The sequence below is a fragment of the Nothoprocta perdicaria genome, unplaced genomic scaffold (genome assembly GCF_003342845.1).
Source record: "Nothoprocta perdicaria isolate Ctin4 unplaced genomic scaffold, notPer1 scaffold_54, whole genome shotgun sequence".
NCBI classification, from domain to species: domain Eukaryota; kingdom Metazoa; phylum Chordata; class Aves; order Tinamiformes; family Tinamidae; genus Nothoprocta; species Nothoprocta perdicaria.
In genome coordinates, this window is record NW_020455799.1 from 2,497,153 (window position 1) to 2,510,465 (window position 13,313).

General features: G+C 35.3%; 1 protein-coding gene across 3 annotated transcripts in view; it reads right to left on the minus strand.

Annotated features, from left to right (window-relative positions):
• CENPF (centromere protein F) overlaps positions 1-13,313 on the minus strand; it is a 35,833-nt gene that overhangs the window by 16,487 nt on the left and 6,033 nt on the right. For 2 of the 3 annotated variants that reach the window (XM_026048413.1, XM_026048416.1), the window contains exons 6-11: positions 13,134-13,228; positions 11,121-11,391; positions 9,356-9,558; positions 6,473-6,598; positions 5,422-5,550; positions 3,405-3,527 (exon numbers count right to left, since the gene is read on the minus strand). In XM_026048413.1, coding sequence (XP_025904198.1) covers positions 3,405-3,527; positions 5,422-5,550; positions 6,473-6,598; positions 9,356-9,558; positions 11,121-11,391; positions 13,134-13,228 — 947 coding nt within the window. The remainder of the gene's footprint in view (positions 1-3,404; positions 3,528-5,421; positions 5,551-6,472; positions 6,599-9,355; positions 9,559-11,120; positions 11,392-13,133; positions 13,229-13,313) is intronic. The other variant, XM_026048414.1, reaches the window with a different exon arrangement.

The following is a 13,313-nucleotide window of genomic DNA, read 5'->3' on the forward strand; positions in this document are numbered from 1 at the left end:
AGCCCGGGATGTCTGAATTGATGGATTTATGGTACTCTCCAAAGTCATAGAGAAAAAGGATCTCTGAAATGGCATCAAAATGCAAAACAACATCCTGGTGGCAACATTGGTCAAATTTTATTTAAAATGCTTAGTCTTTCAGAGAGTTATTTCACCGTTAACAATATTTTTTTTCCAAATAAAAAGAGTTAAAAAAAAAAAAACGGCAACTACATTGCATCTAGAAAGTTAGATAAAAGTTTTTTTTAAGGAAACTAATCCTTTTCCTGCAAACTCCTGTGCTGGACGACAGATGGCCATGGCACTGGCACGGCCCAACTGGAAACGGGCCGTCAATTATTCATCCGTTTACTACTAGCAGATGGGCAGCAGTTCACAGAAGCCAAGTTCAAGAAAAGGAAAGGTCTGTATGAGAAAAAAATTAAAAGCTTGCTGGCAGGGCAGGCTTGTTTTTGCATCAACATAAATAAATCACCCTGAAAACATGATTAAAATTGTCACCGTCACTAACAGTTACCTTTTCTTCTACTCATAGTCGCTCCTATGGACTGTTTCAAAAATCCATTCACTCTACAATGTGCAAGTTTCAAGGAACAAAGTAACCTTGGATTATAATATATTTTCAAAGAAGTCAAGTGGCTGGACTTCCCACATTTAAAGCACCATATGTAGATGTAATACACGTACATGAACTAAACAAGCCTGCTAATCAGAAAATCTGTGATTTATGGACAGGAAAACAATCAAATTTGAGGAATTAAATAGCTGAAAGGTACAAATTTCAAAGATTACAATCAAGCAACATTCAGCAAAAAGGACCCCATAATTTAGTAAACTAAGTATCTGATAACAACAAGCTACCTGCACATTTCCAAAGCATGAACAGAATCTCTTTGTTTTAAATCCACTTAAGAGATTCTACTTGGTATAATGTTTCACTTAACTTAGGCATTCTGTAACTGATCCTTAGAAAGGAAAAAGAAAAAAAAATCCAAATCAAGGCAAAACCCAGAACCTCTGTATACACTTCGCACTGTTAATGCAGGAGAAAATGTTCTAGGAGCAGATCTATGAGCCACATATTCATGAGCAGTTTGGGTCCAAAATGGCCATTTTTCCGCAAGCAGTACTGGACTTGGTTGCATCCTTAAAACAGATTACCATATAGAAGGATGTCAGAATTGCTAAACTACTGACATGTCACCCCTGGAAATCTTAGAAGTCCTGGGACTAAACATATCCAGGATGCCTCATAAATACATCTGCTTTCTGACTTTTTGGAGGACACCTATGTTACTATACTGTCATAATTGAAGGCAACACTGAATTAACCACTGCAAAGCAGAATCTTCAATGCACAGTTAAACCATTATTAGACTACAACAGTTTTCCTTTGGTAAAGGAGATGTCCAATGTCACTATCATTTTCTGTCACTATAAGCAAAACCTACTGTGAACAAAATCTTCAAGACTTCTAAACAATACAATGCATGTTATTTGCAACACATACATTTATAAGGGTGGGGAAGGCGAGCCAGGGTCTAAACTCTGCTGACATCCACTACATTTTATCATGTGTGAAAACTGCAATGGCAGCAAGCTCTTCAAATATTACAGTTTCCCCCAGCTTCATCCTCTTTATAAATTTATTACTCATGTTCTAACACAACAGCACCGTCACCAGCTGTCCAACTCTGCGGCCAAGACAAACAAATATGAAGGAAAAAAACCTTGCCATAATTACAGCTTAGTAAGATGGCAACAATTTTGACAGATAAACCAAAGAAAATAAAGTACTTCCAGCTATTTGCAGCAAAAAAGGGTATCTCAGCTCATCAGACACTCCCTGACAGGGAAATCTCAGTAATCTCTAGTCATCAAATCTCACTCTAATTTCATTGCCAGAAAGGCCTGAGCCCACACTTTTTGATGATAACTTGCTCTTTTTACCTGAAAATAGGAAAGATTACATTGCCAATATGCAGAAGTTGGATAGATTACACTTGGCAGTTCACATAAGACAATGTAGAATTTATTAACTAAAACTTTATATTATACATAAATTGCTAATAAATAGGGCTTTCCTCCTTTGCATACATTTATAAAAACAAAAATTAACTGGATTAGCCTCATGATTGGAAGGCTTTGGTTACATTGATTTAGTACATTAAATGTGCCAAGGACCATTACTGGCACTGAGACCAAATGACAAAGAACAGCCCATATTTGTACCATTAAAATCTTCTACCTTTCAAAACAGGTGGCTTTAACCAAGCTGCTTTCTGGGAATGGTCCCAGACTCATGCCAGCTCCCAAACGGTGCCCAGGAATGGTTTGAAAGAGTGCTAGTCAGCTGGCTCAAAGCTCAGCACTATTCTAACAGTCTAATGATATAAGCAGTCACATTAAAATACCTGAAAATGGCCCCAGCATTGGATTTTACCAGTAAAAACGTAGCTACTAAGACTAAAGTTTTGTATGCTAAAGTACATAAAAGTTGTATCAAGGTCTTCTAGCTCAAACAAAATTGTTGCGGCTGGGTAACATACACGTGTGACCTATTCAGAACCCACTACATCGGTTTAATTTTATTCATGAGATTTTGATGATAATTTTGGCAATTATACCATATATAAAGAGTATTGTAAAAAAATAAAATAAAAAGCCCATAACATAGCTTCCATATCTGACAAAGATTATTTCTTTTCTACCTCTGCTTCTAAATAAAGGAAAAAAGGTTCACAAACAGAGGTTTTTTTAGTGATGTATCTGTAATGATTTCCCACGTGGCTGATCTGTTGCTACCAAAGCAAAACAAATATAACTGAGAAGACCAAGGATACAAAGCAGAAAAGATTTATCCATGAGTGAATGTTAGGTAATATAACAGCACCGAAAGACCTCTGATTTTTCTTCATTTTGTGGTAAGATTTTATTACGGTACATATTTATTGGACTGTATTTCTTCTAAAAAAAAAATGTGAAGTTGTCAAAACCTGGATATGGTAAGTGTCCGAATAAAATATTTGGGTTTGGCACTGTGCACTGAAAAAGCAGTCAATGGTCCTAGAATTTTCTTTTACAAGCAGACAGTACTTAAATGTTTTTATTTTAGGACTAATGATTAAAATCCTGAAACAAAAATCTAGATTCACTGTATCAGCAGCATTACTGCGATGAATCCTAATCCTGTAGCCAATTCTACAAATTGTGTTAGCCTACAAGAAGTTGGTGAAAACCTTATTTCATCTAACAACTACAACTACAAAATATTATTAAGACAGTCCCTAAAAGAGTTAAAAATAACTTATGAGGAAGATAGATTATTTGAGTAAGTATAGGATATTTACAGACTTGCCAATGCAGGTTATTAATTATATCAGTTAGGACTCTAAATTGTTTACCTCAAAACTTCTTGTCAAATCAGTATCCTTAGCCTGGGTTGCTAATAAAGCCTGCTCTGCTCTGCACAGCCTCTGAGTGAGATCACTGGTATCATGTTCCAAGCGTTGTTTCACTGATGTTACCTGTAAGAATATTGAAAATTCACATTTTATTTGCAGTTGTATAAGTCTGTTTCTTAAACTCCTCTTTATGAACTGCATCACGCTATTACAAAATATAAGAAAACCAAATAATTTTATCCCATCATAAACCTAAAATTGCTTTACTACCATTTAGAAAATAGCTTATTATTGCTTATGCTTTCTTCTACCTTTGAACAGAAAAGCAGTATTTCTAACACTACATATCTCTTTAGAGTAATGGTCTGAAATTTTGGACTATTGCATCCAACTTTTAGCTACATCACCACAGTAATATCTGTAGATTATATATAAGGGTTTTTTTTTTGTTAAGATATGTGAATCTAAAAGTAAAGATCTTTACTGTAACTATCCCTCCAGTAACTTACTTTTTCAGCTCTGTCATACAATGCTTCAGATTATAAAGGAAGGAAATCCCATCAGCAAACTGAATTATGTACATATATGTATCTCTCTCTCTCTCTCTCTCTCTAGTCTGATGTCATTAGGTAATAGATCAGCCTCCTTGTAGTGAAAACAAAACAATACTTGTTGTCTACATAACATCAATTTCTGCACGTGAGCATAGGCAAAAGAACATGCATATAAAGAAACCTTCACTGCAAACATTGATCGAATGTATTCATCCAGCTAAATTGTGGAAATAAAAGAAGTCTAGAAGAAAGCTGTTGCCAGTTTTAGAAATTCTATTTTCAGTACAGACTGTTCCTAATCATTAGAATAGAAAGCAATTTCTCAATATGTTGTGTAGAGAAACAATGCTTTAATTGGAACAACGGTTAAAGAGCACTCTGACGCGGCTAATTATGCAGCCTGCTTTCAGGGTCTTCCACCACCTGTTTACTTTTCTTCTTTCATCAAGCTACACAATTTAGTACTTTCATAATAACGTTCCCCTGCTAATGCACTTCTTAATACAGTGTTCAAAACATCGTTGACCTGTTTATGAATTCAATTAGCTACGCTGCCTCATAATAGAACTCAGGTTTTTTTGAGGCTTGATCATCTTCCTCCTCTTTTCCTGTCATCTTCTCTTTAGGCTCATCCTGCTTTGCAACCTCTTCCAGAACATGGTTGATGCAACTAATCTGATCTAATGGGCAGCTCCTGCCAAGACAGCAGAAGATCTTCCTCATGCACATGTATCCAGTACACAATCCCTGATGCTCTTCTGAGTTTGTGGAAAGCTAGTTCAGGCAGCACTGAAGGAAAATTCTCATGCCTGTACACATGTAATATTGTGTGCACATATAAATACATATTTCTGCTTCAGCTCTTTTACCAGCTCTCTGCAGAGGCATGGGAGTGGTAGTGTTGCTACAGAGGAGCTAAGAGAAGTCTGAAGGATTGTCCTTTCCATAGGCAGCTATTTGGTAGAGTAGCTTAGTGCTGCCATCAACTGCACCTCTGCTAGCAGAGTCAGCTCCTTTGCTCCTTGAAGTATCATCTTCAAGAGCTGTCTGTGAAAGACACTTTCTACCTTCCTAGCAGTCACCTACCTCAAATTACAGACTGCTCCTTACTACGTGACCTTCTCCCCTGGCTCCCAGTCTCTCCAGGCATTCTGTATGAAATATCTCCTGCAATCAACCATAGCTACTCCTCACTTCCCCAACACATTTTAGCTACACTGCTGTGCATGTTGTATATTTCCTTCCATCTGGGAAATGGACCAGTCCCAACATTTTACACTCTGTAATTCACATTTAAATACATAGTAATTCAGTGAGAAATGGCAAAAAAAATGCAGTAATACAAACTGTACAAAACATTAATGTTAGTTCCCTCATTGATTTTACATAAAGCAATTCATAATTAAGACAGTGCTGATCACACCATTAAGTCTCAAGTAAGGATTTTAATACAAAAAGCCTACTTTGTCAAATTCTGCCTGCAGGGCTCTGAACTCATTTTTGGCTTGCTGGAGCTCCTGGGTCAGTTTGTTTTTTATCTGGCTGCACTGCTGATCCAGTGTTTGTAAGGAACGTTGTTGACAGGATAGTTCCTAAAAAATGATGGTATGTTAGAACAGAAAAGAACATATAACCATAATAATTATTTATTTTGGTTACCGTAGCTACAACAAATCACATTCGGTAGCTAATACTGACGGTCCAGAGAAACCTCTCCTCTATAATTAAGTTTAAAACAACAGTGATGCACAGTGCAAATTTGATGAGGGTAAGAATGGTTCTAACCCAGTTTATGTCATCTGCTTAAAAGCTCCATCACAGCAACATTCACAGAAAGAGAAAAACATATAAAGCCAGTAAGTAATGAAATTAACATTTTCCAGCTGAAGGATATGCTTCCATGTATGAATTGTACAGAAAAAAATTACCATCTCCTCTTTGCTGTTCCTTACCATAATTTCCAATCATAAGTTGATTTTTTTTTCAAGAAAACAAATAAACAAAACATCTCTTAAACTAATAACGCAGCATGGGACTGAGCAATAAAAGAGTCATTAAAAGGGCATTCATGAAATTTTCATTTAAAAAAAAGAATCTTTAAAGCACATTCGAAATTTGTACATGAATGCAGATCTTACAAGATGCCATAGAAACATGTCAAAAACAAAAACACTTCATCTCATTTCATATGTGCAAAAATTAGCTATCCACTTCTAGGATAATAGTGGAGGCCCTTTCCACTATTAGCACACACGCAGCTCCAAAGTGAAGACCTGCCTTTCAGAAGAGCACATCTCTCTCCACAGCCTAGAGAAGCGTTCCAAGGAACTAGCTTTGGTTGACACCTACGCTGAGTGCCTGAAGTAAGATAAGTCCCATATTCTGATTTTCAAGTTTGTATGGAAAGTTCAAACAATCAATAAAACAGCAGGGCAAACTCCTAGTCAACCCCCCAAACAAAGAAACAAAAAACAACCACCACCACACAAAAATCCCAAGTTGTTCTTGCCTTACCTCTTGGTATTCCTTTTCCTTTGTTTTTATTTTCTGTTCTAAAGAGCAACGAGTACTTTCAGCATTTTGTCTTTGACAATTCAGTTCTTCTGACATTTTTTTCACCTTCAGCTCCATCATTTTGACCTATAATAATTTAGTTTTCAGTCACAAGTGTTAAAATGCAAGTCTTGTTTTGTTTATATTTGTATGCATTCACATAAAAATCACAATTTTACTTATTCCAATTGCTTTGGCATTCAAATAACCTACATTATAACTTTGCCTGGCAACACAAATTCTCAGCAATACAAGGTAATAAACATATACTTATCATTTTACTATTAATCATGTTTATTAAGTGAGTGTCTTTGATGATGTTAGTTTGGGGACAAAGACAGCAATTTCTTAAAGACCATACTATATTTAACTGTTGTGCCCCAGAATTTCTGTAGACAGTTAAGCAGATCAAGTAACATACTGCATTTGACACTAAAACTAAACTATATTTTCAGTACCTCAGCTTGATAAGAATTAAACAGTGTCCCCTAATTGCTAAACAACTAAGTATTTAGACTTGGAATATAACTGCATATTACATGGAATTTGACAGTCATTCAAGCTCACCGTTTCTGGTAAGAAAAAAAAAAGAAAAAAAAGAGCTATCTTGATCTTTTTGAACAACAACAACATGGAAGCATGTTTTATTTAAGTGTTAATTAAAAAAAACAGTAGTCTAGGTTCTGGTTTAACCTCCATGTTGAAAGCATATCAGTTTGTTATTTAATTGAGATTATTAAATGAGTATTAGGCCAAGAGAGTGAAGCAATATCCAATTAATTACAGGAAAATAAAAAAGTAATTTTGTTCCAAAAACAATCACTGAATGCAAAGTACTTCTTATAAAGTTGCACAAAAAAAATGAAATTATTCTTTTCCAGATAGTGAGAAGAACTGGCCAAAGTTGAACAAGGCTATTTTTTTTTTTTTCTTGGAAACAAAGGCAGCTTGTGAACTTGTGAATCAAGCTTGTGAATCAAACACTGAACCCTACGCTTAGGTAATAAGAAAGCAAGAGGCAGGCAGTAGTGGTGGCACATAGCAGACAGCAGGGCTTGTGAGGTCCCGCAAGACCACGTGGAAAATTATCTGACAATTGGTAGGGTAGTGAGTCTTTGACACTACACAGGATATATTTAATAACACAGAGGAAATGCTGTGCTCATGGGTCTGTGATCATGCCATTGACACGGCGAGAAGTGCAGAAGGGAGGCTCTAGTTATATTAAATTTAGGCTGGTAGGTAGAAACATAAAGTCCAGAAACACAATGCAATTCTATGCACAAAGACTGAGAGCCAGGCAAAGGATCCTGTTTCAGTGCAAGGTAAAATCAAACAGAAAGGGGTATCTTTTAGATGTCAGGAGCAAAGGAACTTTCAGGGACAAGACCATGCTCTGCTCTACCTTGAAGATGAACTGCATCTTAATTTTAATGGAGCCAGTCACTCCTACTTGTCCTTGTCTTTTCCTATTTAGATTCCTAACTACACATATCTTGCCCCTTTCCTTGCCCTGAATTTGATGCCCTTTTGATTCCTCAGTAAGGCAACACAGCTCTCAATTAACCACATAAAGTTAAGCAAGTGATATTCAATGGATTTAAGAAGTTGAATTGGGCCAGGGAATCAGATAAATGAAAAGAAATAGACATTTGCAGAGCAAATGAGCTTGCAACCTGGGTCAGCTGCCTTCCCACAAACTCACCATAATATGAGTGCCTTTCTCGCATGATTCTAGCTTACTCCCTGCCATCATATCCCCAAGGCAGCTCCTCACAGAGATGGTCAAGGCCGAATGCTACTATCTCTCCCAAAAAGCACACTGATTAAACAGCACTGTGCAAAAGGGGATTTTTAATGACCAATACAGAACTTGTTGGAAGTAGCACAGTTTTCCAATATATTTGGGAAACAGGTAGAAACTTGCTGTCAAAGCCAGAAACTTGCTTCTACTTGAAGATACACACAGAAATATGTTTTTTCCTTTCTTGTAGAGGACTAAAAGTAAATAAAGAGCAACATGTAAATACGAAGATGATGAAGGAAGCGCTTGTTCTGTGTTCAATTTGCAAGTTGCAAAATACCGTGAAAAGGGACTTTAGAAAAGTATTGCAATTGAACTAGTTAGGAAAAAATAGTAATGTTACACATTCAAATTCAAAGATTATGAACACTGGCAGTCTCTTTTTAATTACATATTTATACCCAAAAATCAGATCCATTTCACATACACGTGTATATATATACACACACACACACTCCTTTTTTTCCTTATTAAACAGTATATCTGTATATACAAACTGCTTAGGATTAGGTCATGAAACCACATGAGAAACTACACAAATTCATCTTTAATAATATTTTAAATTAGATCTAAATTAAATTAGATTTTTGTTTTGTTTTTACAGGGGCATTTTAAAATCCAAAGGCTATCTCCATGTAATAGTGTAATTTAGGAAAGAGATACTGATTTTCAGGTCAGGTTACATAGCAGAATCTAAGGTCAGAATTTGCCACCAGATGTCATTGTTGCTCCACACAACCTTATCCGAAAGTATTTTTCGGAATTCCAGTAAGCCTTGCCTGAGGGCTAGACCTGAAAGATGAAAAATACTTACTCAGAGGTAGTAAGAATTTTCTAGAAAACAGGCAACTGTGTAGAAGTATCTACATTTACACGAGCAGTATCCAAATACCGCATGCTTATCAAAACGCAATCCTTAGTAAATGCTCAAGAAACTTATTCAAGTAACTTGTTTTTCATTATGGTGGCTGAAAACGATGCAAATCGTATAAGGAATGAATTGCAAAAACAGCCAGAAGATGCATAATGCAACACTTTACCTGTGCAGTAGCTTGGTCAAGTTGTGCTGTCAGTCTGGTCGCTTCATCTTTGTTTTTGTTCAGAATGTTATCCTTCTCCATTAATTCCAACTTCATTCTATCCAGCTGGAGCTGAATCTCTTGATGTTTATTCATATGGGTTTTCTTCTCCTTTTCTAGAACTTGCAGGTGTTGTTCTAGGTCTTTAATTTTGGAATTCAGCTCTGAATATTAAAAACAGTTAAGATGAACGTAATTTCAGCATTGCAAGGTATTTCTTCCACGTGCTGAAATTTCAATGGCTCTACATTCTAATATATTTAGTATGTTTGACAAGAACACAAGCCTCGGACAAATGCAGATACACTGTAAATTGTTAATCAAGATAAAACCAACATTTTTAATTTTCTCCTCTCCCACTACTACTATTTTAAGGACTGAAATTATCAAAACTTAAATAAAATTGACTGTAAATCAGTCAGATTCACTTTGTAATATCTCAAAACACAGTAAAATTGAATTCAAACACAAATGCTGCAAAGGCAAATGCAATTTGTCCCTGGAGGTTAATGAAAAAGGGAGTATTATGGAAAATATGCAGAAACATCAAGTCAATATGTACAGTCAGGATATAAATATCAGTCAATATATACTTTTTTAAAGTATTGAAATAATCTACAAATATATTCTTGGAGCAAAAGTAAACCTCTTCATGGAAGAGGCTTTTCAGCTATTGGCTGTGTGCTATTTCCACAGTATTCTATTTCAATCTCTTTCTTGTCCCTAAAGCAGCACGAACACAAAGCAAAAACAAGTAATGCTGTCATAATATACATCAGTAACAAATTGATTTCCAAATTCACAGCAAAATTTTATGGTAAAAAGCAGTAATTATTCTGCAGGAGTGTTATCAAGAATTGCTACTATCCGGTAATTGTTTTTTTTTTTTTAAATAAAATATATACCACTGGTGCTGAATTTATATGGTTATGTACAAACTACCAAGGTGTAAATAAGTCTTTCAATTTCAAAATTTGTCTTAGGCTTAAACTTTACATGTAGGGAGCACAGGAGATAGTAAAATAATCCTATGAGAAACAACTAGTGAAAAAGCTCATCCAGTGCAAGGTTTAAGAACATGTTCACTAAATCCATAACAGATAAACTGTTTTTTCTCGTTTGACTATCAAATTTCAGCCAAAAACATTTCTGGATGTTAACATACATGAAATAAGAAGGTATTTTACTTCATCACTTTATTTTTAATATAATACATCATCCTTACTGCAACATCTTTAACAGACAAACTTGATTATGCATCAAATATTACTTGGTCGAAACTCACTTAACACAAATATTGCTCAGCTATAAATCTCAAGAGTCATACAGAATTAAGGAAGCAATATAGTAAAATTTAAGTGAGATGTAATGAAATCTTGAAGATTTTTAATGCATCTTGAGGGAGTAGCTCCATGAACAATGGAATTAATTAAGACTGTTTCCCTAAAATTTATTTATATGATGACCAGTTATTCCGCCTTAAAAAATGTGACTTCCCCCTACTCTATCTTTCATACCTTTAAGTAAATGATAGTCTCTGTGTACTGGCTGGTCATTGATAATACCCACATCAGCAGCCAACTGGGCTCACTGCCAAAAGAAACAGATACCTTTCTCTTTTCCTCCCTAAGGCACCTGTTTTCACACCTCTTTTCTGTCCAGACACAAGTTTCTGTGGAATTATTTAGGAGATTGTCTTGAAGTTTTAAGGAAATATGCAAGATACCTTGATTCTGGGCTCTTAGCTGGTTGACCAGTGAAGAACTGTTACAATTCTCAGCAAAACTGTTGCTGGTCTCTTTCTTCTCTGATAATATATTAGAATTTGTTTCTTTTTCCCATGGAAAACAGGATGTTGCAGAACTTTTCCTTACAGGGGTTTCTTGATTTCTAGATGGTGTCTTTTCTTGTTGCCATGAAAACACAGATGAGGAAGCCTGATGCCGAGCAATCTCCCTGTGACTCAAATTGCTTTGAGGATAAGGCTGATTAATTTTCTGTGGCCAAAGGAAAAAAAAAAAGTATCCACCTTTACACAGCTCTGTGTCTGACAAATAACAAAGTAATTAATAAGTTGAAATAGGTCATACGCCCAATTTACATTTTTATGACAATGCACATCATCCATCAGTACGATTTTACTAATTCATACCATTGTCTTTTATATTCCATAAGTTAATTAACTTAAATTTAAACCTAGGCATCCAAGAATAGTTAGTGAGGTTAAGTGTATCCACAATTGTCAGAATCTCAGAGATGAGGCTTCATCTGTTTCTTTATATTTAGTATACCCAGATTTTTGTCTGAAACCAGGATCAGTTTTCAACTTCTACCTAGAGAAAAATTAAATAGAACCAAAACATTAAGTATTTTTCACAATATCTAAGACCCCAAGCCCTGAAGGTTCCTCTGTATTCTTACACTTGATATTCAAATGCCTATCTTCTGAATCGTTTGAACTTAAAAAAAAAAAAAAATTCAATACTGTGCAATCCTGCACAGTCTTCAACCTTTCATCTGTCTTTCAGACGATTAATGAATATGCTGAATGGCACAGATGTATACACAGATCCTTGCACGACTTCACTGGTTAATTTTCTAACTTTAAAACCTGATTATTTATTTCTATCCGTAATCTTCACTTTTCAAGTACTGAGAAGAACTCTCTTTATCGAATTAGCTTGGGTTTCTATGCGGTTTTTGGAAATCCGCTGACATTATATTGTCTGAATCACACTTAGTCATATGTTCTCTGACTTCCTAAAAATAAAAACTCTGAAATATGTGGGGCATGGTGTCTACTTACAAATAACAATTGCTGCTTTTTTCTCAGTATATCAGAGCTATGCATGTATCAGCAAATGTATTAATTTATTTTGGTTTCTAACCTTTTGCCCAATACAAAAAAACAATCCTACCAACCTACAATTCTAGCGAACAGCACTGCAAGCCTTTCAAAAACTGGCATAACGCTTGCCATAATACTTGAAATAAGTTACACATCATAGTGATTCAGCAATAGCACACTGAAGTACCTTATAAATTCATGGATAAGTATTATTTATAACTGATGATATATCATCACTCATTTTATCAAGCTATTTTAATACTTCTATTGCCTTTTCCAATTTAAGGCTGTGCCACAGATTCAGTCCCCCCATAAGGAAGGGTTCTGATAGAAAAAAAAATTGTTAAAGCTTTTGAATAGTAAATACCAGGTAAAAATTGATTTCAGCTTTTCTCCTACAGTCTTTGTTGTGGGCTCTTTTCACGTATTAATCATCTACTGGCCTCTGAGGTTCTCTAATAAGTTCCCATTCATGGTACATTTGAAAAACATGCTGGATTTTATTTGTTTGGGAAGTTTGTCATCTTTTCAATTTAATTTCTCAAGACTGGCATTCTGCTCTACTGGACAAGATTTCCAGCTTTTGGAAGGTGGGTTTTCATTCTTAATATCTTTCTTTACTTTGCTGTTCATTTAGGCTGTGTTTTTTTGGATTCTCTATGATTATTATTGAACAGTAGCATACACTGATTAATTCTCTTTTAATTATAGTTCAAGTGACACAAAATATATTTTACTAGGCTTCTCTAGAAATATGAATGGTAAATTCTGAACATCCTTCTCCATTTTCCAAATTTGGTTAGTGTTCATTTTCTTGGCTCACTCACACACACACACACACCCCAATTAAAAAATAAATAAACAAAAAACACCCAAAACCAAAAATCTTACTGTAACCTGTTGGATGGTTCTCAGTTCTGCCTCTAGTTTTTTTCTTTCTTCTACTTCTTTATTGTATTTTTCTTCTAATTCTTCAAACTTAGGATCTATAAAAACAATGAATATTTTATAATAAACTTAGCAGATCGGTAAACTTTTCTATCCTGTTCCTCATTACAAAAGGATAGGAGG